The sequence below is a fragment of the Lolium rigidum genome, chromosome 4, assembly GCF_022539505.1.
Source record: "Lolium rigidum isolate FL_2022 chromosome 4, APGP_CSIRO_Lrig_0.1, whole genome shotgun sequence".
NCBI lineage: Eukaryota > Viridiplantae > Streptophyta > Magnoliopsida > Poales > Poaceae > Lolium > Lolium rigidum.
In genome coordinates, this window is record NC_061511.1 from 71442400 (window position 1) to 71470366 (window position 27967).

At 43.6% G+C, this 27967-nt stretch overlaps 3 protein-coding genes across 3 annotated transcripts; 2 read left to right on the forward strand and 1 right to left on the reverse strand.

Annotated features, from left to right (window-relative positions):
- Positions 1 to 3209: 3209 nt before the first annotated feature.
- Positions 3210 to 4913, forward strand: LOC124708204 (WAT1-related protein At5g64700-like). Its single transcript, XM_047239891.1, has 3 exons — positions 3210 to 3449; positions 3606 to 3668; positions 3766 to 4913. Exons 1-3 carry the CDS (start codon positions 3268 to 3270, stop codon positions 4649 to 4651), a joined length of 1131 nt encoding a protein of 376 aa, XP_047095847.1. The 5' UTR covers positions 3210 to 3267; the 3' UTR covers positions 4652 to 4913.
- A 4139-nt stretch (positions 4914 to 9052) lies between these two features.
- On the forward strand, positions 9053 to 12753 carry LOC124708205 (U1 small nuclear ribonucleoprotein A-like). Its single transcript, XM_047239892.1, has 5 exons — positions 9053 to 9169; positions 9741 to 9913; positions 10432 to 10525; positions 11381 to 11472; positions 12343 to 12753. Exons 1-5 carry the CDS (start codon positions 9067 to 9069, stop codon positions 12628 to 12630), a joined length of 750 nt encoding a protein of 249 aa, XP_047095848.1. The 5' UTR covers positions 9053 to 9066; the 3' UTR covers positions 12631 to 12753.
- A 4837-nt stretch (positions 12754 to 17590) lies between these two features.
- On the reverse strand, positions 17591 to 22144 carry LOC124649361 (mediator of RNA polymerase II transcription subunit 28-like). The gene is made up of 3 exons (XM_047189007.1): positions 21958 to 22144; positions 21512 to 21624; positions 17591 to 17984 (listed from the first exon to the last, which is right to left on the reverse strand). Exons 1-3 carry the CDS (start codon positions 22142 to 22144, stop codon positions 17850 to 17852), a joined length of 435 nt encoding a protein of 144 aa, XP_047044963.1. The 3' UTR covers positions 17591 to 17849.
- Between the last annotated feature and the right edge of the window lie 5823 nt (positions 22145 to 27967).

Genomic DNA, 27967 nt, shown 5'->3' on the forward strand with positions numbered 1-27967 from the left:
TTGTTCCTCCAAACTCTCGTCGCAATATTATTGACTGCAAATGGGTTTATCACATCAAGAAAAATGCGGATAGTACAATTGACAGGTATAAAGCACGTCTTGTTGCCAAGGGATTCAAACATCGGTATGGTATTGATTATGAAGACACTTTTAGTCATGTTGTCAAGTCTGCAACAATTCGGCTTGTCCTTTCTATATCAGTTTCACGAGGTTGGAGTTTACGGCAGCTCGATGTCAAGAACGCGTTTCTCCATGGTGTTCTGGAAGATGAGGTCAGCTTGACAAAATGTTGTATGGTCTTAAACAGGCACCTCGAGCATGGTACTCCCGTCTTAGTTCCAAGCTTCGCATGCTTGGCTTTTTTCCATCCAAGGCCGATACTTCACTTTTTCTTTTCCAACAGAAAGGTATCACTATGTTCATTCTTATCTATGTCGATGACATCATTGTGACGAGCTCCTCCGATCAAGCCATTTCAGCTCTACTTCATCATTTGAGCTCGGAATTTGCTCTTAAGGATCTTGGTGACCTTCATTTTTTCTTGGGACTTGAAGTTCATCGACAGTCTGGTGCTCTCATTCTGAATTAAGAGAAATATGCTACAGATTTATTGGATCGAGTTGGTATGAGCTTCTGTACCCCTTGTCCAACGCCACTATCTACCACAGACACACTGACACTGACTGTAGGTTCTCCACTTGGTTCTGAGGATATTACTCGATACAGAAGCATTGTTGGTGCTCTACAGTATTTGACACTGACCAAGCCTGATCTTTTCTTCTCAGTGAATAAGGTGTGTCAGTACCTTCATGCCCCTACCACTTCTCACTGGACGGATGTCAAGAGAATTCTTCGATATATTCATGGCACTCGCAGTATTGGACTCACCTTCCTCAAGTCCCCCTCTACACTACTTAGTGCGCATTCAGATGCAGACTGGGCTGGTGATCTTGATGACAGACGATCTACTGGAGGATTTGCCATTTTCTTTGGTCCTAATCTCATTTCCTGGAGTGCCAGAAAACAACCTACTGTCTCCAGATCGAGTACGGAGGTTGAATACAAAGCTCTTGCTGATGCTACTTCTGAACTTATTTGGCTCGAAGCTCTTGTTCGTGAACTTGGTGTGATTCTTCGTGAACGACCAAGTCTATGGTGTGACAATCTTGGTGTCACCTATCTATCTGCAAACCCCGTTTTTCATGCACGCACCAAGCACATTAAAATTGATTTCTTTTTTGTTCGAGAAAGGGTTGCTCGCAAGCAACTTGATGTTAGGTTTATCTCTAGCAAGGATCAGATTGCTGATGGTTTTACAAAACCTTTATGTACCAAGAAAGTAGATGAGTTCAAACGTAATCTGAACCTTAGTCCGGTTCAGATTAAGGGGGGTATTAGACATGTATAATGACATGTATCCAATATGGTGTAGTATACGTACCCGATATGTACCAGGCCACGGTGGAGGCTCTTTCCACCCATATAACACGCAACCGAACCCTCCAACGAGGGTATCGTTCCTCCCATAGAATTCTACAACCTCCACTGAGGGTAGTCCTATGAAGATACAACCAAAAGAGTTATAATTATTCTAGTTTGACACAACTAACACCATTGCCTAAGTTAGCAAACTTGATATGCATAACAAGTTATAGTGTCCCATTCTTTCTAAGTACTCAAGGATTTATATTTCTAGATAATCTTTGGTCCAATTTATGGATGTTCACTTTGGTTTCTCTAAATTTATTTTTATAATCTACTATGGAAACATAGGCACCAGAATATATAAGAAGGAGTTAACTTAGGCACAAAACAAGCAACTGTTTTTATGGAAAATGAGATGATTATAGTGCCAAATGCAACCAAATAGTATATAAAACTATTTATAGAGTGAATTCCAATTTGTAACCCCTGATTTTACATTTTTTTCATGAATTACCCCCACTGAGCATTTCATTTGGACTACCCCACTTAGTGAAAGTTTTTGCCAATTTTTTTCCCTTCCAAGATATTGGAGCAATCTATCGGCCATGTATGCACATGGGGTGTGCCATGTCGCAGTTTTTTTCTTGTTTTTTTTTTTTGTTCTTGTGCCAAAGCTGGGCCAATTCCCCTCATCCGGACCAACTTAAACGAAACATTGCGGCTCCTGAACCAGGTTTTCCCTCCCGCGGCCAAATTTGTTGAGTCACTCCACTTCGTTTGGCGCGGGGGGGGGGGCATGGCACTTGAACATAACGACAGAAAACCCACATTACAGATATCTCGGAAACTCTTAGAAGGGAAAAACTGACAGGCGTCTCACGAAATAGGGGTAATCCAGATGATAAACTGCTAAATGGGCCATTTGTGTCAAAAATGTGAATTTATTGGGTAATATCTGAAATCCACTGTTGTTTTTCAATGGTAAATTAAATACTTCTTGCATGCATATATAACTGATCCATATAGTTTCAGATATATTTGCCATGAGATTTTAAGAATTATTCTATGGTATAAACTGGGCACCAAGTGCATAGGAAATAATGAATGGAGGTACATAATACATTTGTTTTTGGCTCAACATACACCGAACTTCCAGTTTATTTCGTGAATGTTAAATGGGTTATTTCAGAAAATGTGTTTGAAGAAACATAAAGTGCGATTGCAACTTGAAGACAGTATGTCCATATATAGTTAGAATTCTTAACGCACTTTGGTGGGTGGATTTGTATTGGAGGAAATCTATCCCCCAATGGGGAGAAAATCATTTCTACGAGACACAACTAGCTGGCATATTCTCTTACACTTCTCATCAGTAACGAGTGATCACAGATATTTTGGCAGCAGAAGATCTAAATGAGTGCACCACTACCCATTTGCTATAGGTAGCTATTTTCCCGAATGAGCAATAAGCACTAACGCAAGTGTTATGCATGCAACCACATCAAATCTTTCTCAAAGGAAAAAAAAAGAGATGAAACTATGAAAGATATCATTCTTTGGGCAAACAAATAATATGTGTGAATCACAGAGAGCCAGCAAAAAAGCTAATATTACTGCAGAAATACAATAGAGAAAAGGCCAGCATTATCTCAAAAAGAAAAGAGAAAAAAAGCTACTAATACCTACTGTACTTTCCTCTGAAACATCGACATACATGCATTCTCCATCGATCTTTATATAAGGCGCACTCATTAAGTTAGTTTGTCTCTCAACCACAGAAAACCTCTCAGCTCGGGAGTCGATCAATCGGAGGGACGTACAGGTACAGGTGATAGCAAAGCCATGTCGTCGGATGCAGGGAAGAAGGCCTATGTTGTGGCCATGGTGATACAGGTGATCTACACCGGCATGTACGTCGTCTCCAAGGCGGCCTTGGACGGAGGCATGAACTCCTTCGTCTTCATCTTCTACCGCCAGGCTGCCGCCACTCTTCTCTTGGTGCCGCTCGCCATCATCCTCGAGAGGTAATGGTACTTTCATAATTACTCGATCAAGGCATAGTTAACAGTTAACGTCAGTGTGTATGCATTCATGCATGTAATTAGTTCACCTAAAATCTGTCGATCCCTGTTTGAATCTGATACTGTGATCCCTGAATGTTGTAATGGTTTTGCATGCAGGAGAAACGCGCCACCCATGTCGCTGTGGTTGTTCACTAAGATTTTCTTGTATGCTTTACTCGGGTAAGATATCATTCTTGATTCTTGCTGTTAGTTCAAAGAGATCGATCATACACACGTGTGTAAGTGCAACATGTATTGCTCTCGTATCTACGTACAGGAGCACGGTGAGCATGAACCTTCATAACCTGAGCCTCAAGTACACCTCCGCGACCGTGGCGTCCGCCACGAGCAACTCCATCCCGGTGATCACCTTCCTCTTCGCCGTCCTCCTCCACCTCGAAGCCATCAAGCTCCGTGCCTCCTCCGGCGCCGCGAAGCTGGCCGGTGTGGCGCTCTGCGTTGGCGGCGTGCTCGTCATCGCCCTCTACGCGGGGCCACCGCTCAGCCCGCTCAACCACCACCGCGCCTTCGCCGGCCACGCGCACGCCGGCGGCGGGAACAAGCAGGGGCAGTGGATGAAGGGCACGTTCCTGATGCTCCTGGCAAACGTGACGTGGTCGCTCTGGATCGTGCTCCAGGCGCGCCTCCTCAAGGAGTACCCCAACAAGCTGCTGGTCACGGCGCTGCAGTGCCTGCTCAGCACGGCGCAGTCGCTCGCGCTGGCGGCGGCGGCGACCGCCGGGAGGCGGGACGTGTGGAGACTTCGGCTGGACGTGGGGCTTGTCGCCGTGGCGTACTCCGGGTTCGTGGTCACCGGGGTGTCCTTCTACCTGCAGGCGTGGTGCATCGAGAAGCGCGGGCCGGTGTTCCTGGCCATGTCCAACCCGCTGGGCCTCCTGCTCACCGTGTTCTGCTCCTCTTTCTTCCTCGGCGAGGTCGTCCACCTCGGTAGCATCCTCGGCGGGGCGCTGCTCGTGGCAGGGCTGTACAGCGTGCTCTGGGGGAAGAGCAAGGAGCTGCCGCCGCCACCCTCGCCTTGTCTAGATCATGCATCAGCAATAATCTGCACCGTGAAACAAGGATCGGCTGCTAGTGATGGTGACATGAACATGGATGGGGTGAAGTTAGAGGAGAAGAGGATCAAGCTGGATTCACAGGTGTAGCTACAAAAAGTATATACATACATAGTTACAGAGAAGCGGCAGGCCGATCACGAGTGATTAGTTTCACGAGACTGATCTGGAGAGTGACACAGTATACTGGAGTATGTTAATCCACTCGCCTGATAAAGTACAGTAGCACGAGGACATGTATTAATTACTGGGAACTTCTGAACGATCATACGAGTGCTGGAACGCACGTGCGCAGAGGGACGACTGCTGATGTATGCCGAAATTCAACTTCACATGTAATTTTATCTTGGCAGGTTGTACCGCCGTTCTCTCAAAAAAAAAAAAAGTTGTACCGCCGCATGTTTCTGCTCTTGAGTCTTGACTCACAGTCTACAATAGGATTTCGAAAATAGGAAAAAAAATTGTCCACTTACCCCCTCAAACTAGTGCTCACTTTCATGGAGTTTGGACGCGCTCTTTGCAGCCAAAATTGGTGTGTATGGTTTCTATGTGTGCCGGTTAGAGCTCATTTGGTCCAAAGAGATTCCGGTGGAATTTTGGAGGATATCATTTCCTTACAAATTTTACCTATGGAGCTTGTTTAGTTCGTAGGATTTGAAACCATGCAGAATTAGAGATGTTTCCTATGGTCAACTTTTTATACAGTTCGATAACAGAATTTCACTTAGCTCCAATCTCATGGAAAATTTCGTTGTTTGTATGGCATGTATTTTTCCGGCAACACAATCAAACAACATGTAACATACATTCATGTGTTTTCAAATGTTGTAGGATTCAACATGCCAGGGCATTCTATTCCTACAATTTTTCAATACCTACGTTTTAGAGATTCTGCGAACCAAACTGTCTCTAAAAGAATTTTCCCTATGTTTCTCATTGTTCCGTTCCTTTGGTCCAAACTAATGAACAATGACATCGGGAAAAAAATCCACTCATGTGCTTTCCGCCTTTCCCTCTATGTTTCCTAAGAACCAAAGAGGCTCCGGAGTTTGTGAAAACTTATCTAACCCTCAAATTGTTTGTGCTAATGTGGGAAAATATTGAATCGATAAATGGTCATGTGTATACTACATGTAGTTTCCTATCTTCTATATGGCCCTTCCAATTCAGCCTTTGGACCTTTTTTCGATAAAGGGAATATATTAATATCAAGAGATACCAATTACACCCAGCCTCTGCAACACGCACCACCCTAATGGCACTACAGATGCACACAGCCAAAAAAAGGAAAAGAAAACTAAGAAACAAAAGTCCCGCTACAGTATCTCGGGCCTAACAATAGTAATACATCCACCGCCATGACAACACCTGAATTACAGACTCTCCAAAAAACGACGCCTCCAAGAAGGGAACAGTGCTCAAACACCGTCGTCGCCCGATCAAAGATCTTAGGTTTTCACCCTGAAGATAGTCCCCGCTCTCAAAACAATACCTCCACCAAGGTCACTGCCAGGCACAACCAGTTAAGGCCGGACCTTGGGTTTTCACCCTGAAAGGTAGGACTCTGAGCTTCACCTGTGTTGTCACCCCCACTTTCATACCGCTGTTGTGAAGCCCGGACACCAAGCAGGCCCCTCAACAGCGCGGAGACTTGAACCTCCGTTAGCTAGTCCTCCCCTCCGGCCTTCATGAAATTCTCTTCTTCCGACTTTCATCATGGATCCATAGTCACTTGATGTCAACACAGAAAAAGAGCTTCGCGCCGCTCCCTCCAGAACCAAATGGTCGGAATAAACACATGGGTGCGCACGACCGAATACCTCCGATTCAGCAAACTCCAGGCAAAGCACTGTTACATTCACCGGCGGAGCCTTCCGGAACTCAACCCTCCGGCCAGATCACGAGTCCAGGCCTCCGGTAGGTCCTCCTCTTCACGCAAGAGAGGCCCTAGGACCGCCGCCTTTATTCAGGTTGGACCCCCACGTCGGCGACCATCCCGGGCTGGCCAATCCAACCCCCCACCGGTGACACCATCGCCGGCTTCCATGCTCCTCCATCTCACCGCCGGATGGCGGTGATGGATAAAAAATCCACCACCACCAACCGCAGGCCGAACCTCTCCGGCGAAGAAGAGGCCACCTCCTCCGTCGAACCCAAGGTTGCTGCCCCGGGCGCCCTCGTGTCGTGGAAGAAACCCGAGATCGCCTCCACGCACCGACGAGAGGCGGGGATGGATGGCATGGCGCAGACCGAGGGCCTGGCCGCCGCCCACCACCAGCCCCTGCCGGAGTGCTGCGGGAAGCCGACGGGAGGAGCGAGACCGCATCGCCGCCCATCCCAACCGCGCCGGCCGGTCCGCTAGGGGACAACCGTCGGGAGGAGGGCCGCTGCCGTCGTCGCCCATCCCACGCGCGCCTGCTCCTCCATGCATCGAGGAGGTCGGATCCGGCCGCTGTTCTCCACACAGCGACGAGGAGGGCCCCCGCCGCCGCCACGCCCCGAGGGACTTTGCCCCGGCGGCGCTACCGGCGGCGGCGGAGGGTGGGGTGCGGGAGAGGTTAGGGTTGGGGTGGGGTGGGGTGCCTGCGTACAAGCAATGTATCAGATGAATCTGATAGGATCGAGATCAGCCTTTGGACCTAGTATCTAGAAGAATCCTACTGACCTAAATCATCATAAAGGTAGTTTCATATCATCTATATGGTCCTTCCAATTCAGCCTTTGGACCTTTTTCAAAACAGGCTACCCCCTCCCTTCCATTACTTGTTATAACGGAAATACAAAGTTCAAAGCATTGTTACACAAGAAAAAATATAGACGAGAAGGGGACTAGAAAAAGGCTAAACCCGCTGACAGGAAGTCGATATCGAGAACCCACTACAGGGCAAAAACCTACAAACGCTTAAGCTAACTACAGAAGTTCAAGATCAACATGACGAAAGAACAACAAAACGAACAACATATTTTTTGAACACTAATCACAAGACTCCTAGTATCTAGAAGACTCCTATTGGCCTAAAGAATTATAAAAAAAAAAGAAAAGGATAACCGTATGAATATTGTAAGATAGAATCGCTCGATCGTGGGAATTCCGGAAATTCGCTCCCCATGCGATCCCTGTGAATATATACTCATGTTGTTATGCCAAAATGTCATGCATAAGTTACCTTCTCTATGGATGGGTTTGCGCTAGCATACTATATACATACACGTCATCCTAAGCATATCAAGTATTCTACCATTAAAAAAGGTATTTTCCCTCTAAAGATCAAGATCGAGCTCTGGCTGGTCTGCCACAACGTTCATAGCTACAAAAGATAATATGACAAAGAGAATGCTTAACTGCTAAATATGTTTCGGAAATAGTAGGGAGAGAGATAGGAGCAAATACCAGGCCGAACATTTTTCTTAGTATTTTTTTGGTGGATTCTTAAATATCTACCAATTAGCAGAAATGTCCAGTTACAGTTTTGGAAGCTATATGCTACACAGTTTTGACGATTCGAACTAGATCTTGATTAGGAGGGAAGTTGATAAGATCCCAGGCCAAACTAATTATGCATGCTTATGTTTTAAACATTTAATCTTGAGGCATGACAAGATTAGGAAGCTCCGTGGGTTGGAGCTGATGCATTGCAAAGAATGATGATGATGACGCGAAATTGGTGAATGGAACCTGGGTGCGCGCGCACCCGTTTACGAAAAGTTCAAAAAAATGCTATTAAAAGTTTCCAAAAAATGTCAAGTAAATTTTTGCATGTAGATATTATGTTGATACTTACTCGTGTGTGTTTTCGCGGAAAAATACCATTGTGTGTGACCTACACAAAAATGACAAACTGCAAATTCCTATTCCTGTGAATAGTACAAATTCCTGTTCACTATTCTCATTTAGACATTTTGTCATTTTTATGCAGGACACACACAATAGTATTTTTTCGTAAAAACTCACACGAGTAAGTATCAACATAATACGTACATGCAAAATTTTAGTTCACATTTTTTTGAAACTTTTAAATAGTATTTTTTTTGAACTTTTCGTAAACGGGTGCGCGCGTACCCAGGTTCCATTTAGCCGGGTCGGATGATGACGCCTCTTTTTCTACAACATTGCCTGGGGCCTCGGAACAAGGGGATGATCCATACTAGAGGAATGTCGATGTATTGCAAAGAATTTTTCGTAGCGGTAAATAAAACAATATTACTCCGCTGAATATTTTCGTAGAGGACTATCACTATTCCCTATGGATGGATAAAGTATTATTTTGTGAGGGAAATAACTATTTTTGCTTGAGAGAGTTCAAAGGACTATAAGCTAAAAAAACAAGTTCAGAGGATTATAAAACTAAAGATGCTATTTGGGAAATTGCGGCCCAACCAACCGGCTCAAAAGAGAGGCCTTATGAAGGCACTGGGAAGGCCCAAACTGAATCAAGAGCAGAGAAGAGAGAAGAGGCTAGAGAAAGAAGGAGGCTCCAGAGCGGCGGCGCGTGCTCGACGACGATATGAGCGGCGAGGCGGGGGCCGGCGGCGGAGGTGAAGCGAACGGCGTCCAGCCGAACGTGACCATCTACATCAACAACCTCAACGAGAAGACCAAACTCGAAGGTACCGCTCCCCTGCTGGAGCCTTCTCGTCTTCCTCCGCATCCCCCTGCTGTCTAAACCCTAGGGAGATCCTCTTGCGAATTTCTTGTTTCCCGTGTAATGTATCTGCTAGCTCTGGTTCTCCTTTGCTCCGGGCAAGTGAAAATTGCACCTTCCCGTGGTGCCCGGTTGATGTAATTCTGTCTCTCGTGCCCGGCTGGTTTGCGGCGGGGACAGAATGAGTGCTGCACATGCCCTATGTTGTGGATTAGTGATTTAGCGTGTGTTGGCGTTAGAGATCTGGAACCTGCTTAATCCGAGGATAATCCTCTTTCTTCGATCTACGGAGCTAACAGAATTGAATCTTTGTATGGATTATGAAAGCAAGATTCCGTTCCAGTTCACGAACGAATACAAAAGAATTGCAACTTTGCAAGCAATGTACCACATCTCTAAATTTTGAAGTTGTTATGACTTATGGTTGCTCTCTTATGCATGCTGCTATTTTTCTGTTCTGTCTTGGTTAGTTTCACTTTTGTAAACCAATGCAGCCTCCTGGCGTAGCTAAATATGTTGTTCTGAATTCCTTGCAGAGCTTAAGAAGTCCCTCAAGGCTGTTTTCTCTCAGTTTGGCAAAATTCTTGATGTGCTTGCTTTTAAGACTTTGAAGCATAAAGGGCAGGCATGGGTTGTGTTTGAAGATGTGGAATCAGCAACCAAGGCTTTGAAGGGGATGCAAGATTTTCCCTTTTATGACAAACCTATGGTGAGACAGTGAGTTAAGAGCGGAATTGTTTTAGCAGCTTTGGTTATCCTGTAATTTGATCTGATTGTTACAGTATGATGTTGTTCTTAGCATAGTAGGGCTTATGAATGCCATGCATAGAGAAAAAAACATATGTAATAAACTAGCATTTGTAGGATTATGATTTATCTAATATAAACTAGCATTTATAGGATTATGGTTTCTCTAGTGAACTATAACATTTAAGCTTATTCAGTTGTTTCTAAGGCAGCAAGCAAGGTTTGCTCTGGCCAAGTTTATGACTGGGCGGTCTAATAAGCTAGCTTGTTGTACTTAGATTATATATCATTTATACATTATACATACCAAGTCTCTTAGTGAATGCATCTACTCAGTACCAAACTACTACTGACTTGTTCTAATCGCTTAACTCGTTATGGTACACACCTTTTATTTAATCTGCTCCTTTGCGTTGCATTTTGGCTTCTGAAGCTGTACTTTTTTTTGTCGCTCATGAGTTCTTGTTTGTTTAATTTTAGAGAATTCAATATGCCAAGACAAAGTCAGATGTTATAGCAAAAGCGGATGGCACCTTCGTACCTCGAGAAAGAAGGAAGAGGAGTGATGAAAAACGTAAGATTCTGGTTAATGTGCATATACTTTCATATTCACAGTTGTGCTGATATGTTATGCTTAGTGCTTAGGTGTACCGTTTCTTTAACCCCTTGGCACTATCTTGATTTGCTCTACTTTATTTTATTTGGATGCATAGCCTGTCAATTGTTAACATTCACTTCAATTTTTTTTTTGTTAACATTGCATGTTCAGTTGTTTCGTAAAACTTAACTGAAAGATGTGCTGGAGATAGACACTCTTGCATGTAGCCATGGATGTATGTTTAACCAGACTAATAGATTGGCTTATGGAGGTATCGGTGTCACTGTCATAATTTTTTAACTTTGCACATGTTAGTGGGACATACACTACTACCAAAATGTAAAAAAAAAAAAACTGCCAGAATGAGTCAGTTACTTATTGTGGTTCGATTCCAAGTTACCAGCTGATGGTAGTCCTCAGTACCCCTTTTTAACAAAAAATAGGATACATTTGTGAATGCAAATTTCCAACCCAGCTCAATAGATGCACTTACTTTCTTAGAGAATTCAGATTGTCTAAAATTCCTGTTTCAACGTTTCTTTGTGTAATCCTGCTTTACTCTTTTCTTGCTCTTATTGTTACTTTTACTACAAGTTTTTCTAATATGAATAGAAGCAAAGGTCAGTAAGCAGTTGTCGTGCAATCTGATATCAGTTTTCTGCTCAATTCACTAGATTTAGCTTTACATACTTGGACTCTTTGTTGATAAAGTTGCTATGTGCTGGGAGGAACTTCCTTAGCTAGTTTTAGTTATGGACTTATGGCAACTTTGGCTATCTTTTATATTCATGAACAAAGCTCACTAGTTTACTTTATTCTGGAATAATGCAGCTGAAAAGAAGCAGAAGCGTGAGCAGCATCATGATGTTAACCAGGCTGGCTTAGGCATGAATGCCTATCCTGGTGCTTATGGGGCTCCTCCGGTAGGTGTTGTGGAACTATTAGCAATGTTTTTTCTTATTTATTTGTTTTGTGTTTCTTATGTGATTTCTCTCAGAAACCCTATATAGTGAATGTTCGAAATTGTTCTTGTACCCTTAGTGAACCTTGCTACTTTATATGGTATGTGGCTGACGACCATATTCACATGAGTGGATATTTTTGCCTCCCTGGCACCAGTTAACCCGTTTCTAAAAAAATTCGAAAATCATATATACAAATTCAATTTATTTGAAAATCTGGATGTAGCCAATGATTTATCCCACAAACGTGCGAAATATTAATTTTAAATACTTAGTATTCTGAGCTACACAAAAATGACAAACGTGTGGATCTGAGTATGTATATTTGGAATCTCCAAATTTACCAGATTTTGTCATTTTTGTGTATCCCGCAATACTAGGAATTATGCAATGCAATGTTGCAGGCTTTTAGGTTTCATCATTGACTGTCCAGATTTATTTTCAGATTTTTTGAAACCTATAAATATGATTTCTGAATTTTTTTGTAAACAAAGGGATCACTAGAGCTCAGGACCCAAAGACAATTTCCGGGACACAAATTTCCTTGTTTTATCGTCTTTACCTGCTGTTTTGTCAATCTTATGGGGGATGGAGTTTTTATGTCTGTGCCCAAGCTAGTGATTCCCTGCTTGCAGAATTTTGTTCAGTAAAATATGCATTGCACCTACTGAGGATACTTACTTGGCTTCAAGAAACAGCTTGAGATTTAGCTGTGAATAGCCATGACCCAAAATATATACACCCAGTAATTAGGACAGGACATCTTTTCTTCACATATATAATTTTCGTAGTTTTCTTTACATCATTACTTGCTTGACCTTTTTTTTACAGCTCTCTCAGCTACCATTTGGTGCGGGACCGAGGGTCATGATGCCAGAGATTATTGTGCCAAACAGTATTCTCTTCGTCCAAAATCTCCCGCACGACACGACTGCCGTGCTGGTGCAGATGCTCTTCTGCCAGTACCCAGGGTTCAAGGAAGTGAGGATGATTGAAGCAAAGCCTGGTATTGCTTTTGTGGAGTATGGAGATGAGGGGCAGGCGACCGCAGCCATGAACGCACTTCAGGGCTACAAAATTAAAGAGAACCAAATGCTTGTTACATACGCGAAGAAGTAATGGGCTGGGCTGTAATGTTGTAGTTCCCTTTTTTTGCACGATTGGTAGGTCTTCATATGTAAGGTAGACTATGAAGATATTTTCGCTCCATGGATATAATCCAGTAAATTAATTTACTGCTCAGCTGTGCTTATGTGTCCATGGTTGGAAGCTATTTTCGTGATCATGTATTCTTGTAGTTAAGCTGCGGATTGTGATAATCTTGTTTATTTAGTTATATCTTTTGCCAGTTTCATCTAAGATACCTTTATCCATTTCTGTCGCTATTTTCCCACACAAATTGAGCACGGCTGTGAACTACTAAATGTGCATGTGCACTGCGATTTAGGTTACAAGACTAATGGAACGAATTCTTGTGTAAGTAGTATTGGCAACAAGACTAATGGAACGAATTCTTGTGTAAGTAGTATTGGCAACAAGACTAGTGGAACGAATACTCTGTTTTGACGTACGAACATGTCTTATATTTTGTAATAGAGGAAGTTAGTAGTTCATCACAACTGCCAACTCCACCGGCTTCCTCTACAAAAAGAATCCAGATGATACATACTTTGGCAATGTTTTTTCCGTTCCGCTTTCACTCTGCAGGCTTAACATTGTTATGTTTACTATATAGTTCAGATCTCTGTCGAGGTACTGCTGGGTAGGGTTATGCAAGTTATCTCAATAAATATACAAGATTTGGATGTACCAGTTGGCAGGTACATGGCAGTATGGCATACATGATGTAGTCGGTTCTCCTCAAGCCACAAGGTTCGGGATATATAAACCAAACTCGTTGAACAAGGGGATGAGGATTTGGGAATTGATAATTAGGCAAGAAAACTGTTGGTGATATGGATTAAACAGAGGGATGCAAAATAGGGGTAATTGCTAGTAGGGGTATCACTTCTACAGGATCTACGTCTCTGAAGCCTTCAAAATGTGAATTGTCACATGGGTTAGAAATTTTGAGCGTTTGTACAATGTTGAGCTGTTTCTCAACATCTGTATGTGCGATAGATTCTTTTAGCTTCCGGCTTGGATATATCAAGCTAGTTGTTCCCTGCTTGCAGAATTTGGTTTAGTAAAATTGGAATTCAACATATTAAGGATAGCTTGAGATTGAACTGGGAGTAGATCAAAATTCGTGCAAAATTTGTGCGTCCTATGTACGACCAGTAACTAGAACGGGATTCTAAAAAGAAGTAACTTAGACGGGGCATCTTTTCACGTATTTTTTTCTTTGTTTTCTTCACATCATTACATGATTGACCTTTTCTTGTACAGCTCTCTGGTTTTGTCATGACCAAGGGCCTTGATGCCAGAGATTATTGTGCCAAACAGCACTCTCTTCGTCCAAAATCTCCCGTCATGTATGTCTCCCGTCGCGTCCCTTAAACCGTTCGTCAAAGCGATTATCAGACATTTGATCGCCCCAGCCGCGCGTCACAAAGGCCGATTTCGGTCCGACGTGGCTCAGTAGAGTGTTCGGCGTCCTGAGCCCATCCCACGTGACCATTGAGGATGCGCCGGACACAACATGAAGAGGCGGGGCGAGTGGCGGACCCGTCGCATCGGTGACATAACTGCTGGATCATATTTCAAAATTTTCATATCATTTCATGTTTGTCCTGGCGCGCCTATCATTTATCCCGCCCGCTGTGACAGTTCCCCACCCAGACCTCGTCGCCGCCGCCACCGCCACGCACTCGCCCCTCGTAGACATGGTGCCGAGAGATCCCAAGAAGCCGGCCAAGAAGGCAACCGGCTAGCCGGCCGTCAAAGCGCCAGCCAAGAAGGGCGCGAAGGCACCCTTACCGAAGCCGCACAAGGCACCGACGCCAAAAACGAAGTTGGAATCGTGGACCCAAGAAGCTTGGGATGCAGACTGCATGTGCCATAAGTACGCGACGACGAAGGCGCAACGCCAAGAGTGTGATGAAGATTGCGGTCATGAATGTGGCGCAAGTCGCTCTGCTAACCGCAGTAACGTTGGGTATGGCATCATGACAGATTTTGATTTTCTTGTTTATCTAAATATTTTTTTGCCAATTTCATCTAACCTACCTTTTCCATTTCTGTCGCTTCCCACACAAGTTGAGCACAGCCGTAAACTAAGTTATGTTAGAACAGTGTGGGTTAGATATTACCTCCGTCCCGAAATGTAAGTCTTTTCATAGAAAGCTAAATTATCTTTCTAAAAAGGCGTACATTTCAAATTAGAGGTAGTATTTGTGATGACATAAAAAATGCAAGAGAGTGGATTTTGTACACCCACACATGGGGGTGGGTGAACTATTCGGTATTTAGACATATTATTTTTTCCAACGAATCACTCAAGCGTCCAAATTGCTTGTGTTCGGATCTTCCGATTCAAAACACCTTTCCTCTTTGGTAAAGTTAAGTTTTCTCGGATCCTGACAGAACTACTACTGTAGATCGTGCATGTGCACAATATGTAACAACACTGCGGCTTTAATAACCTGTGCTATGAGCTTGAGAACCATTAATCCATTATGATGATTAAATAGTCATACTAACAATGGGAAGCTAAGTGTCTTTCCTATGGAAAAGATAGTCGACTATAGTCTATTTCTCCAAATCTAACCATCCATCACTTGGAGTACTCTAAATACAGATTGTTCTGTTTATACGATTTGGGATACAAGACTAGTGGAACGCAACTCGTGTGGAAGTACTTTGGCGACTAGTAGTCTTGATCACATCGTGTCAACATGACTTCTTTCAATCCTTCTGCTACCACGATGATTCTAGCTTCTACATGAGTAATTTTGTTACGCATTGTGCTAGGAGATATATAGGTCCACCAGATTACCGATGCTTCTCAACCCTGCATACCACAACATGCGATTAGTACTTTGGCGAAGTTTTTCTGGTTTCATTCGTTAGGCTTAACGTTGTTATGCATACTAATATAGTACCCACATCTTTGTTGATGTACTGCTGGCTAGGGTGTGCAAATTATCTTAAATAATATCAAAGATTTTGGATGTACCAGTTGGTAGGTACATGGCATACATGGTATGGCCGGTTCTCCTCAAGCCACAAGGTTGGCGATATGCATACCTTTTTTTTTTGCGATGCGCGACATGCATGCCTAAAGCTATATATAAACCGAACTAGTTGAACATGAGGGCGATGATTTTGAACTAGTAATAATTTGGCAAGAAAACTGTTGTTGATGTGGATGAATCAGAGGGAAGCAAAATAGGAGTAGTTGCTGGTAGGGGAATCGCTTCTATAAGATTTACATATCTGAAGGCCCCACAATATGAATAGTCACATGGATTACAAAATTGAGGTGTGTTGGATGTTGAGTTGTTTTTCAACATGTGTGTGTGCGATAGATTTGTCTTCCGGCTTGTATTTATCAAGAAACAATACTTTGGTTCGCGCTGAATGGCTATCCTCGTCAAAGAGAAGTGATAAACTATAGCGCCCATCAAGCAAGTGTGGCTTCAAAGGGAAGAATTCCTAAACAGACATGTTTTCAGCAAATAAGATTCTGGCCTTCGGCAACAAAAGAAGTAAAAACTAGAGCTCAATCACACCAAACATCGATCTATGTTTGGTTGTAGTTCCTTTTTTTTCGAGTACTCGCGGGAGATCTGCGCGTTTTGTATTAAGCTCGAAGGGAGAAAAGGACATTGTCCGTACAAGGTAAAGTAGTTTACCTCACCACCGCTAGCCACAGACGGCTTGCAGTGGTAACTTACACCCACCCCACCTAGGTTATGCCTCTATCTTGTCTACCACGGGCTACCGTCCATGCTCGCCATGTATCGACGACTTGATCAACCATCTGGTCCGAGGTCCTGGACTTGCCATCAAAGACCCGATCGTTCTGTTGTAGCCAAAGCGATCTGATGACAAGCATAACGAGGGAGTTCCCATCCATTCTGCTCGCAGCGTTGAGTGAGTGGACTGCCGTAGGCCACCAGTCGGAGAGGTTGCCGGCCGGGGAGGGGAGGGAGACGCCAGTGCGTTGGGTGACACATTCCCAGACCCGTAGGGCAAAGGAGCACTCGACCGAGAGGCGATCGATGGTTTCGTCGGCCATCTGGCACAGGGGCAGAGGACGTGAGAGGGCAGGCCACGGCGGATACGGCGGTCAGCCGTCCAACATCGTCCAATACTTTGTGGGATTGGATAATTTTGCTACTCCCCTTACGATCTTCACAACCATTTGACATGAGGTGGACTTGCCACCTTACGATGCATATACTTTTTGTGTTAGTATATTCATACTTTTTGTGTATGAGTATGTTTTCCCATTTGACAGTACTTGTGTTTTCTACCCACAATGGGTAGGTTATTGTAGGTGCTTTTTTTAATCCGTGATTCAAATTTCCAATCCAAATGACTTTGTAACCGTTTGTCCAAGATCTTCCTACGTACACACCGTCGTGTTTCTTCAGATTGTACTTTTCATCTGCCAGTACCCTGGGACAAGGCACGAGGTGAGGCAACCGTTACCATGCCAGACTCTTCAGGGCTACAAAATTAAGGAGAACAAATGCTCATCAAATAAGCGAAGTAACAGGCTGAGCTGGATTGATTTACCTTTTTTTAATCACTGTATTTACTTGCTGAATTAATTTCTAGTCCAGGTTTTGCACAATTGGTAGATCTTCATATGTAATACGGAGTACATGATGAACTCAAGGAGCATGTTTACGGCAATGTTCTGGCTAAAAGACACCAGTCAATGAGGAACTCACAAGTGCAAACATCTGTCTGCTTCAAGCAACTTAACTGGCACTTGTGGAGAACCGTCAGCTGCAGCGATGACATTGTTGAAGATAACAACACGTGAAGCATTCAAGTCACAACCATCTGCTTGATGCAAGCACTCAACTGAAGTCCTTGAATGCTTCCTGCTCTAACAACGATAGGCTAAAAGATGGCAACTAATGAAGACCTCACAAGCGCAACCATCTGCTTGCTTCAAGCACTCAAACTGATGCTTGTGAGGAGCTATAAGCCTTAAATCACAGGCACACACACACGAGCATGTGTGTCAGTACATGATAATTTGTTCGCTCTAATTTAAAACAAGACACTGAAGAACAATTGACTGGTTAGATCCTAAACCTAAGTTGATTCGCTCTGGTTTGTCTCTTGACAGACACAATTTTCACAGGTACTTAACATTCAGCCATCTAGGGTAAGGTTCATGGTCATTGTGGACGAAATAGGTAATGTACATGCTGGAATCACACTCTTTCGAGCTCGGTATTGTGCTTGCCCAGCTGGTCCTTTAGTTCTTTCTGCCACCCCTCGATGAGACTCTTATGCTTGGCAATGAGCTCAGACTTGGTCTTCAGTTCTTCCTCCATTTTACTAATGTCCTGCAAAACCATCAAAATACAGACCATTCAGAGATGGCATCCTACTTATAAAGCTTCAAGGGTATACCACAGATGATTTTCTCAAGTTCCAACTACTTCCATGAAAATATAAAAATAAATAAGGCATGAGAAGAGTTAAATTATTCAAGTGTCAACATAATTGCATATTCATACAGGAAACTATCTGTGATTTTATCTACACGCAAAAAATATTAAATATTGTTACTTGTTACTTCAGATTCTTCACTTCCAAATCTATCTGACTGTTTTATGTATCTTCTCTAGTATATGGCATCGAGAAAAATGGCGCAAAATCATTGCATCAAGTTCCTCAATCAAAAATCACTTCCCTAGTAACATACCTTTGATTTTGTTTGTTATAAGAGTGAGGTCAGATTACATTTAAATTTATTCTTGTAATCGAACTCGTACTGCCAAATGAATTTTGCTTTCTGCAAACCACACGTATAACTGGAAGATGATATAAAATGGATTTGCAATATCTCAAGCAACTGAGAAATAACTATCTCTACGTTAGTGCAACGAAAAGCCAATTGATTACTTTAGATTACATTTAAATTTATTCTTGTAATCGAACTCGTACTGCCAAATGAATTTTGCTTTCTGCTAACCACACGTATAACTGGAAGATGATATAAAATGGATTTGCAATATCTCAAGCAACTGAGAAATAACTATCTCTACGTTAGTGCAACGAAAAGCCAATTGATTCCTTCAGATTCTTCATTTCCAAATTTGTTTGACAGTAATAACCCAGACCTAATAGGATCTGAAGTCTATGTATTTAACAATGCTTCCTTAAACCATCAACTAGCACACACAAAACAAATCAAATATCATAAAATCATGCGTCTTTATTACATCTAACGAAAAATCCAGAATATTTTTACAACTTTCATAGCCCAAGGCTAGCTCCAGAAAACAAAAGATAGCCTGGAGTCCCATCAATGCCACTCAATTGTTAAGTGTAGACTCCGAATCTAGTCCTCACATTTCTTCATCCTCTACACATGCCACGTTGCAAATGAGTACTTTGAATGTACTCACAACTCACAAGTTACACGAAAACTGGAAATATAGCCTATCTCTACAACCATAGAAAATGAAGAGAAGGCTATGGGGTTTGTTTGCATAAAGCCAATTTTGTTTAAACCAAGTTAAAAAAAACTTTTTCACCATATTTTGAAAATATTCGATCAATGCAATATTGTAGAGTCGAATGGAACACAAAGATTTTACACACCAAGTGTCTGATCCTCAACTTAACACATGGATCTTACACACATCCACTCAAAACACCCCACCCCTGAACGATTATACAAGAACATAGAGTTTTGAAAACATTTATAATATAAGGTGAGAGCAAATTCTTCAATAGTTCTAGTCTACAATTACTCAAATTGCACTTTTTTCGTGGACATGGCTAAGCAATTAGGTTGACACTATCGAGAGGTTGTACACTTTCCCCGCAATTCACAATCAGGTTGCAACAACCAAAACAAGATCATGACAAAAGTTTTGCATAGCAGTCCTTTATGCACGTGTACAAACTACAAAATCCACCCAATGGTGGTACCCAGGCAAGGTTTCCCGCTAAGTACTTAACTAAGCTAGAGCCCAATTAGCTTGTGGTTATCTCAGTCAGCAGAATCTTCCAGTACAACAACAAGCTATGTGGGCTCTGGCTTAGTTAACTACTTAGCAGAAAATCTAGCCTGGGTACCGCCATTGGGTGGATTTTGAATGCTGACGAATCTTGTATAAGTAGAGGGACTGCTAAGTAAAGACTTCATCATTATATTGTCCTGGTCGTTACACATTTGAAGAGTCTCGACAAGATGAGCTGATCGTGAACCGTGGGAAAAGTGTACAGCCTCTCGAGAGTGTGAAACTGTCGATTAGCCGTGCCCGTGCCCAGGAAAAAGGCTAATTTGAGCAAGTGAAGACTGGAGCCACAAGAAGATTTCCTCTCCCTTTGTTTTAGAAATGATTTCAAAACAATATGTTCATGTAGATCATTCGTAGGAGAGAGTTTTGGGGCGCATGGTGTGTAAGATTTATGTGTTAGGTTGAGGATCAGACACTTGGCATGTAAAATCCTTATATTCTACTCAGCCGTATAATACTTGATTGATAAAATATTTTGAAACTAGAATAAAGACAGTTTTCAACTTACTTTACTTCAAGCAAAATTGGCTTTACGCAAACAAACACATGTATCCTTCTGTTGATTACCATACACATTTAAAGATGGGGTAAAATTTCATTTTTGGTGTAACTTGCAAGCACATTGAAAGTATTCACTTGCGTGTCATGGGCAGAGGAAGCTTAAGTAAGGTGCAAACTAGGAATGCAAGTCTACACTCAACAAGCCAGTGGACGTGGACTCACTATTAAGCACAAAGGATCCAGATCCTACCATGTCCAAATCATGACTGTCATATACTCCCTCCGTTCCTTTCTATAGTGCCTATAGATTTTTGGCATTTGTTTCAGAATATAAGGTTGTAGCTTAGCTTTTTTTTTCAATTACCCCCTCCCCGTTCAGCTCCCAAATCATTCAGCTCCCAAAATTGTTATGGTAAGTTTGGAAGATATGAATTTCTCAAATTTTACGTTGATCTCAAATCGTTCAGTTAGGGTTCTTGTGTAAAAAATACTCTTGCGCTAATTTCCGTGCAAAAAAACAATAGGCACTATAGAATGGAACAGAGGGAGTATATTTTATTTATGGCACGGGAGTAACACAAAATAACTGCATCAAGATCCTCAATGCCAGAAATTACTTTTCCTATTAATACATACCTACGATTTTTCAGTATAAAGTGATGTTAGATTACATACTCGTTACCAAAAGTGTTTTTCTACAAAACCAACATGTTATCAGAAGATAACATAAAATGAATTTGCAATTTTCCTATCTCTAGGTCAACTCTAAGAACAATCCAATCCGAACATCGAGAATCATGAACTACAAATGGGATGAGAAGATCTTGAATTGGACAGCTATCAAAGTTGACTGTGGTCACTCAGGTCAATTTGTAGCTGACAAACTCATCCAAACCTACCACCAAATACCAACAAAATTAAACTCGCTCCAAAATATCAATTTCCTAGTAAAAGGTTATCGTTGAAATTAGTAATCCGTAAGGACTACAGCAATCATAAGGGGTGGATTCAGGGTTGATCAACTCATATAAAAAATACAACCTATTAAATCAAACAAAATCGGGTTGCATTCCTTTTACCACCATCTCACTAGGGACCCTGGCCATTGCTCTTTAGGCATCGCCACCTCACCTATCCGGCAACTATGGTGTACCCAACCTCATCCACCCTCGGCCTAGTAGCAGCAATGCAAGAGTATGGTATAGGTTTATTCCCAGACCCCCCAGGACAACAGCAGTTCCATAACACACAAAGCCATGTACATGTTCACTAAATCTACAGTCAGAAAGCAGTGAAGTGATCCCAAGTGAAGGATCCGGCTGAAGTTAGAGACACACCTTCCGAAGCGTGTCTTCATTTGTTGGCTGGTCCTCTCGCTGCAGGCTGATGAAGTAGGACTGAAGCTTCTTGGCAGCCTCCATGAAATCCCTCGCGTGCCTCTCTACATCAACTGTCCGACAGCAAAACCACAGTCACCATCTACAATTTGGCAATGGGGGAACAGCAAATCGAACCATGGATGTACAAAAATCGCACTAAGCTAAGCACCAGAAAACTAATCTACGGGGATAGAAAAGGCCAATTACAGAACAGTCGCTCACGAACACGCGAGACGCCAGCTTTCACAGTAACGAGGATCTCACTATCTTGTACGCGGAACAACAAACACCTCGTGTGCGCGAGGGGCGGGCGACCGACCAAGACCCACGAATCTTGGCCCTAAACACGGCCGCACGGGTCAGAAAGAGGAGGAGAAGGGAGGACGGTGAGAGAAGGTTCGTACTCTGGTGGGAGGACTGGAGGGAGCGGTCGACGGCCTGCAGCTCGCGTGCGGGGAGGCACGGCAGCAGCGCCGCCTCCAGCGCAGCCACGCACGCCATCATGTCGTCGCGCGTGGACGCCGCGGGCGTCTGCGGCTGCTGCTGCGTTGGAGGCGGCGACTGCGACGGCGGCGGCGGCGGTTCTGCCATGGGAGAGGGGGGTGGAGATTGAGATGGCGCAGGGAAATCCTTCAGTACTCCGATCTGGTGCAACCAGTTTGCTTTAAGAGAAGGTATCGCCCGTTCGTTAGAGGATGGACGGCTGCAAAAATTGTAAGCATCCTCCAACAGCCCGACGCAAACGGACGCAAAACAACCGGTTGCCATCGGGTGGCCGATCCCAGTCCAGTGCCCCGAGCATAGCGACTAGGATGTTCACCCAGACGCAAACGTGGCCCAAATTTGCGTCTCAGCGAATGTTGGATCGCGTCCTGCCATCACGGGCCCGCCTAACAGCGGAGTGAGGCCTCGTCTGTGCCGCCATCAATGGAGCTGCCTCGTCTTCGGCAGGCGTGTTGGGCCTGGCGACCGGCGGCTGGTCTTCTGCGCTCCCATCAATGGCATCGTGTCTCGCGTGTGTCCGACCTTTAAAAGGCGACCGACATCGTCCCTGCTATCGCTCGCACCTCCCTGCCACCACCGCACCCCACCTCCACTCCCACAACCACCATCGCGCGGGGCCGCGTCACCATGGGAAAGAAGAAGAACGACCTCGAAGCGTCTGACATCGACATGAAGAAGGAGGACCGACCGAACAGTGTGTCGCTCGCCATCAACATGGGGCGCCTGATGCATGACAATTGGATGTCGTGCGGGAACTGGCGGAACGTGCACCTACCTGAGCTGGCAGCTCAGCCACCGTCGGGTGTCTGTCTCGCCCGTGCCTCCACGCGAGCTGGAGCGGAGCATGGAGATCCGGCGCAGGCGGCAGTACCTGCCGCCGGACCTCCGCGCCGACCCCGCCTACGCCGTCGACTCTGATCGATGGCTCAACTGTTGATGGATCGAGACGGATAGGAGAAAGATTGTGGCCAGATAGATCTCCACCTCCGCCGTTTGATCTGTGGGCTGCACCGGCCGCTCCACCTCCATCACCGGCAGCACCGACATATGCTTCGCCGGCTGCCAACTGGTTGTGGGAGATCTCGGAAATGTCGTCATCGATGAGGACGAGGAGTAGGCTAGGGTTGCAGGCGCTACATGGACCTTTAAGTTTTTTTTATTCCCTATGTATCAACTGAATGAAAAATCTTATTTTTTTCGTTGAGCCGTTGGGGAAACACCTAGACGCAAATAGACACGTGGTTGAATTCAACCATTTCAGCCGACGCAAACGGATAAAGACTGCCAGTTTTGTCGATCGATTTACATCTGCCCGCTGGAGATGCCCTAGCACGCAAAATTTGATGTGCTTCTCTCTCACAAGGTGAAATAAGTATTTCCATCTCAGGTATCTACCTATCTTGTACTCATTCTAGAAATTTTGATAGTTCTCATTTGCTTCTTTTCACAAGAGTATTTGTTTCTCTTTCTTCCTCAATTCATTTGAGCATTCTTGATTTTAAAATGTCTTATTATTAAAATTCTTCACATGTTCCATTAGTACCAATAGTGTGGAAGACTCTATCTTCACTTATCATGTACAAGTAAAATAAAATTATCCTTGTCCGTACGTCTAATAAAATAACCACAAACTAAAATACTTCAAATATAATCAGAGTCGAAATCCATAGGATATAATTCATGTCATCCTTCAAGGGAGCAAAAGTTGTAACTGAAAGAACATCTCTCGGTTTATATTTTGAATGTTTGATGTCAATATATGTGATACACTAATATTTGATGAAGTGGTGCAGAGAATAGATACATATATGTATATGGTTGTTTTGTGTGGAAAAACAAGACGAAAAGAAACTGGCTGCTTTTCTCCAGGCCGGATTTTCCGGGCCGGATATTTGCAAAATATCCGGCCCTTGAAAATCGGCTAAGGACTTTTTGGCGATGATACCCTGGACAGGGGCCGGATTTTTGGCCGGATTTTCCCCAGGGCCGGATATTTCAGGGGGGCCAGATTTTCCGGCCCTCACTAAGACCGGATTATCCGGCCTGCGAGAAGCCCCAACGGCTGGATTTTGGAAGGGGTATTTATACCCCCCCCCCTTCTTCTTCCTTCCCAAGTTGCTCAATCATTCCCCAAGTTCATCACCATTAGAGCCAACTCAAGAAACACAAGAATCACAAGATCTCCTCCTCCACCCAACCAAAGCTCTTGATCTTTGGAGATTCGAAGGAGAAGACCCCGATCTACATCTTCACCGAAGCAATTTGCATTCCCCCCCTCATATGCTTGAGGGCCCTTTGCTAGTGTTCCTCTTTTGAGAAACCCTAGTTGTTTGTACTTGATATTGTTCTTGTTGTTGTTGTCACTGATTTGGGAGCCTCCAATTTGGTTGTGGATGTGTGCCCCAAGAACCTTGTAAAGGCCTGGTTTCCGCCTCGAGGAAATCCCTTAGTGGAAGTGGGCTAGGCCTTCGTGGCGGTGCTCACAGGAGACCTGAGTGAAGCCTTCGTGGCGTTGTTCTGGCTTTCATAGCGACCACACTCCTCCGAACATAGACGTACCTTCTTGCAAAGAAGGGAACTACGGGAATCAACTCCGTGTCTCCGCGTGCTCCACTCTCGGTTACCTCTATCCTATTATCTCCCCTATATATTGCGTAGCTATATCGTGCTTAGTCGTTGACCTTGTCATATAGGTAAATTCACATAGTTTCATATCTAGAGAATTTACGTTTGTGTCAAGCCTAAATTGAAAAATAACTCAAAATTGGTTAGCACCTATTCACCCCCCCCCCCCTCTCTAGGTGCGGCATATGATCCTTTCAATTGGTATCAGAGCCTCGGCTCTTATTTCGGGCTTAACCGCCTAAGAATATGCCGGATGACGCACCTACGGAAGGGGCCGCAAATCCGGTCTCCATGGATGATCTCAAGTCGATGGAAGCATCCTTGAGGTCCGCCATGGAAGCCCAAATGGAAAGCTTGATGAAAATGTTTTCCGACTGCTTGCCAGTGGCTCCCTCCGTCATCCCCATCATAGAGGAAAAGGACAAGGGTGCGTTAGAAGAGGGAGGTGCTTCGGTATTACCATCCTCTACCACTCCCTTGAATGGTGGTCACTTAAACATAATTAAAACCCCCATTGCTTCTCCTAGGGCAACTAGTGGAGGTGCGAGCTACAATAATGTGGCTCCACCTTTCCGCTCTCCCGATATCCCGGTTCCTCATCCTCATATAAACACTAGGGGTGACCCACCCAAATTTAATGATAAATATTTTAGTACATGGCAATTTGAGTTTAAATCTTATGTGTGCAGTGCCTCCAATGAACTTTGGAGAATTATCTTGGAAGGCTACAAGCCTTACAACCCTGAAAGGTTGACTAGAAGAGAAGAAGTTGATAACCAACTCAACTCAATTGCCTTGCACATGATTTAAACTAGTGTGGGGACACAAGACTTGTCTCTTATTCGAAACTTCTCAACCGCCAAGGAAGCATGGGAAGGTTTGGACACAAGCTTCATGGGAAGTGAAAGCATGAAGAGAAACAAGTATAGTGCTCTTCGGAATCAAGCCGAAGGATTCATGAGGTTACCGGATGAAGATCATCAAGTCATGTATAGAAGACTTATCACAGTTGCCGATGCTTTTCGGAATGTGGGTGCCAAACATATTGATGATTTTTGGATCAAGGATAAGTATATTGATTGCATGATGCCGTTTGAACCCATTGATGTCAAGACTCTCGTTGGGAGAGAAAGCTTTCCTTCTCTCACCTCACAACAAGTGGTGCACGAGTTGCAAGCTCTCAAGGTGCTTGAACAAAACTCTCAAGATTCTCGCAATTGTGCCATTGGGATGTCAAGAGGGACTGGCCTTGACGGTCAATTCCATGGAAGAAGTGAGCCCACAAGAACCATATAGGACATCTTGGAGCATGTCCTATCCGAAAGATTTGGAATTCCACTACAATGATCACATGGCATTCCATGAAAAAACCTTTTGGGTTGATCCATCCAAGGCCAAGGAAGACAACATCAAGAGAAACAACTCAAGTGGGTTCAAGAGCTTGGGTCCAAAATCAAGATCGTGCTACAATTGTGGTGACAAACGCCATTTCATAGCCGATTGTCCCTATGAGCATAGAGAAACTCATGGTGGAAGGCTCATTCCCAAGGACAAGGGCAAAGATTCAAAGGCCCCCAACAAGAAATTTTACAACAAGAGTAAGAAGGGCAAGAGGCCATCAAGGATTGTGCTAGTGACTAAGGAAGAATATTCTTCCGATGAAGTTGTGAGTAGTAGTGATGAAGAAGAAAGCTCAAAGGAAGTGGCCGCCATTGCCACCACCAATATTCCCTCTTCATCTCTCTTTGAATCCCCCAATGAGAACCCTCATATGAAGAATGTACATTGCTTCATGGCAAGGTCCTCCTTGGACACATCTATTATGCTATCAACTCAAGAAGAATATACCCCCGGAGATGATGATGTTGATGATGAAGAAGATGAAACATCAAATGGATTGGTTGCTCTTGCCTCCCTCTCCACCAACTCTTCATCACCAAGTGAATCTCCCAATGTAGACATTCATATGGAAGAAGAAAGTTGCCTCATGGCTAAATCTTCCGAGGTATCCTCCCCTAACCCCTCTATGCCTAACATATCAAATGATCTAGGGGTTGATCATGCTAGTTTAAAAGTGAAACAAGAAATGCTTGATTTTGATAAGTTCATTCTTAACTTACAAGGTGACACTAAAAGGCATGTTTCAAATCTCATGATTCGTCTAGCACAACTAGATGATACTCTTGATAAAAAAATGTCAAATAGAGAGAGAAGACTCTCTTGAAATACATGCTCTTAAAAATGCTCTTGAGGAAAGTCAAGAAACTATAGCTTCTCTTGAAGAGAGGCTAGAAACTCTTGAAGAGCCTCAAGATGAAATTAACAAGCTTACTAAAGCAAGAGATCTTGCTATGGCTAAAGAAAAAGTGCTTAAAAAGGAAAATGCCAAATTTGGTGTTGATCATGAGAAACTTATGAAGGATCTAGGTGAACTAGACAAGGCTCACAAAGCCTTGAAGAGTGAATACTCTCTCCTCTCCAAGTCTAATGAGCAACTTCAAATTAGGCTTGCTTCATATGACATACCTAGTTCCTCTACCTCTTCTTGTGATCATGCAAATATTGTTGAGGAAAATGCTAGGTTGAAGGATGAACTTGCTAAGGCCTCCTCTCCCCAAAGTAAACTTTCTTTGGATGACCTTTTGAGTAAGCAAAGGTCAAACAATGGGAAGGAGGGACTTGGCTTTATTGCCAAGGCAAAGAAGGCAAACAAGAAAAAGGCCAAGCCCGCAAAGAAAAGAAGAAAGCTATCACTAATGATGAAGCCCCTAAGGGCAAAACCATTAATGATGATGATGCGGGAATTGCTAACCCTCACTATGTTCTATTTAAAGATTATTATGGTGATGTCTATGCAAAATATGTTGGCCCATATGATGGTTATGTTGCTTGGTCTATTTGGGTCCCAAAGACCCTTGTTGCTAACAAAATAGGACCCATTGAAAAATGGGTACCTAAATCCAAAAATTGATCTCATTTAGGACTATGCCGCCGGAGGTTCAAAATGGGTGCTTGATAGTGGATGCACAAGTCATATGACCGGCGGCAAGAATCTCGTCAAGGAGTTGAGGCCCAACATAAATCATATCACCGTCTCCTTTGGCGATAATTCTACATCCGGGGTATTGGGTTTTGGCAAGGTTGTGGTTGCACACAACATTACTCTTGTGGATGTCATACTTGTCAAAACCCTTGGTTACAATTTATTATCCGTTTCCGCCCTTGGCAAGATGGGTTTCGCCGTCTTTATTGATAAGATATTGTGGTCCTCTTGTGGAGCAAGAC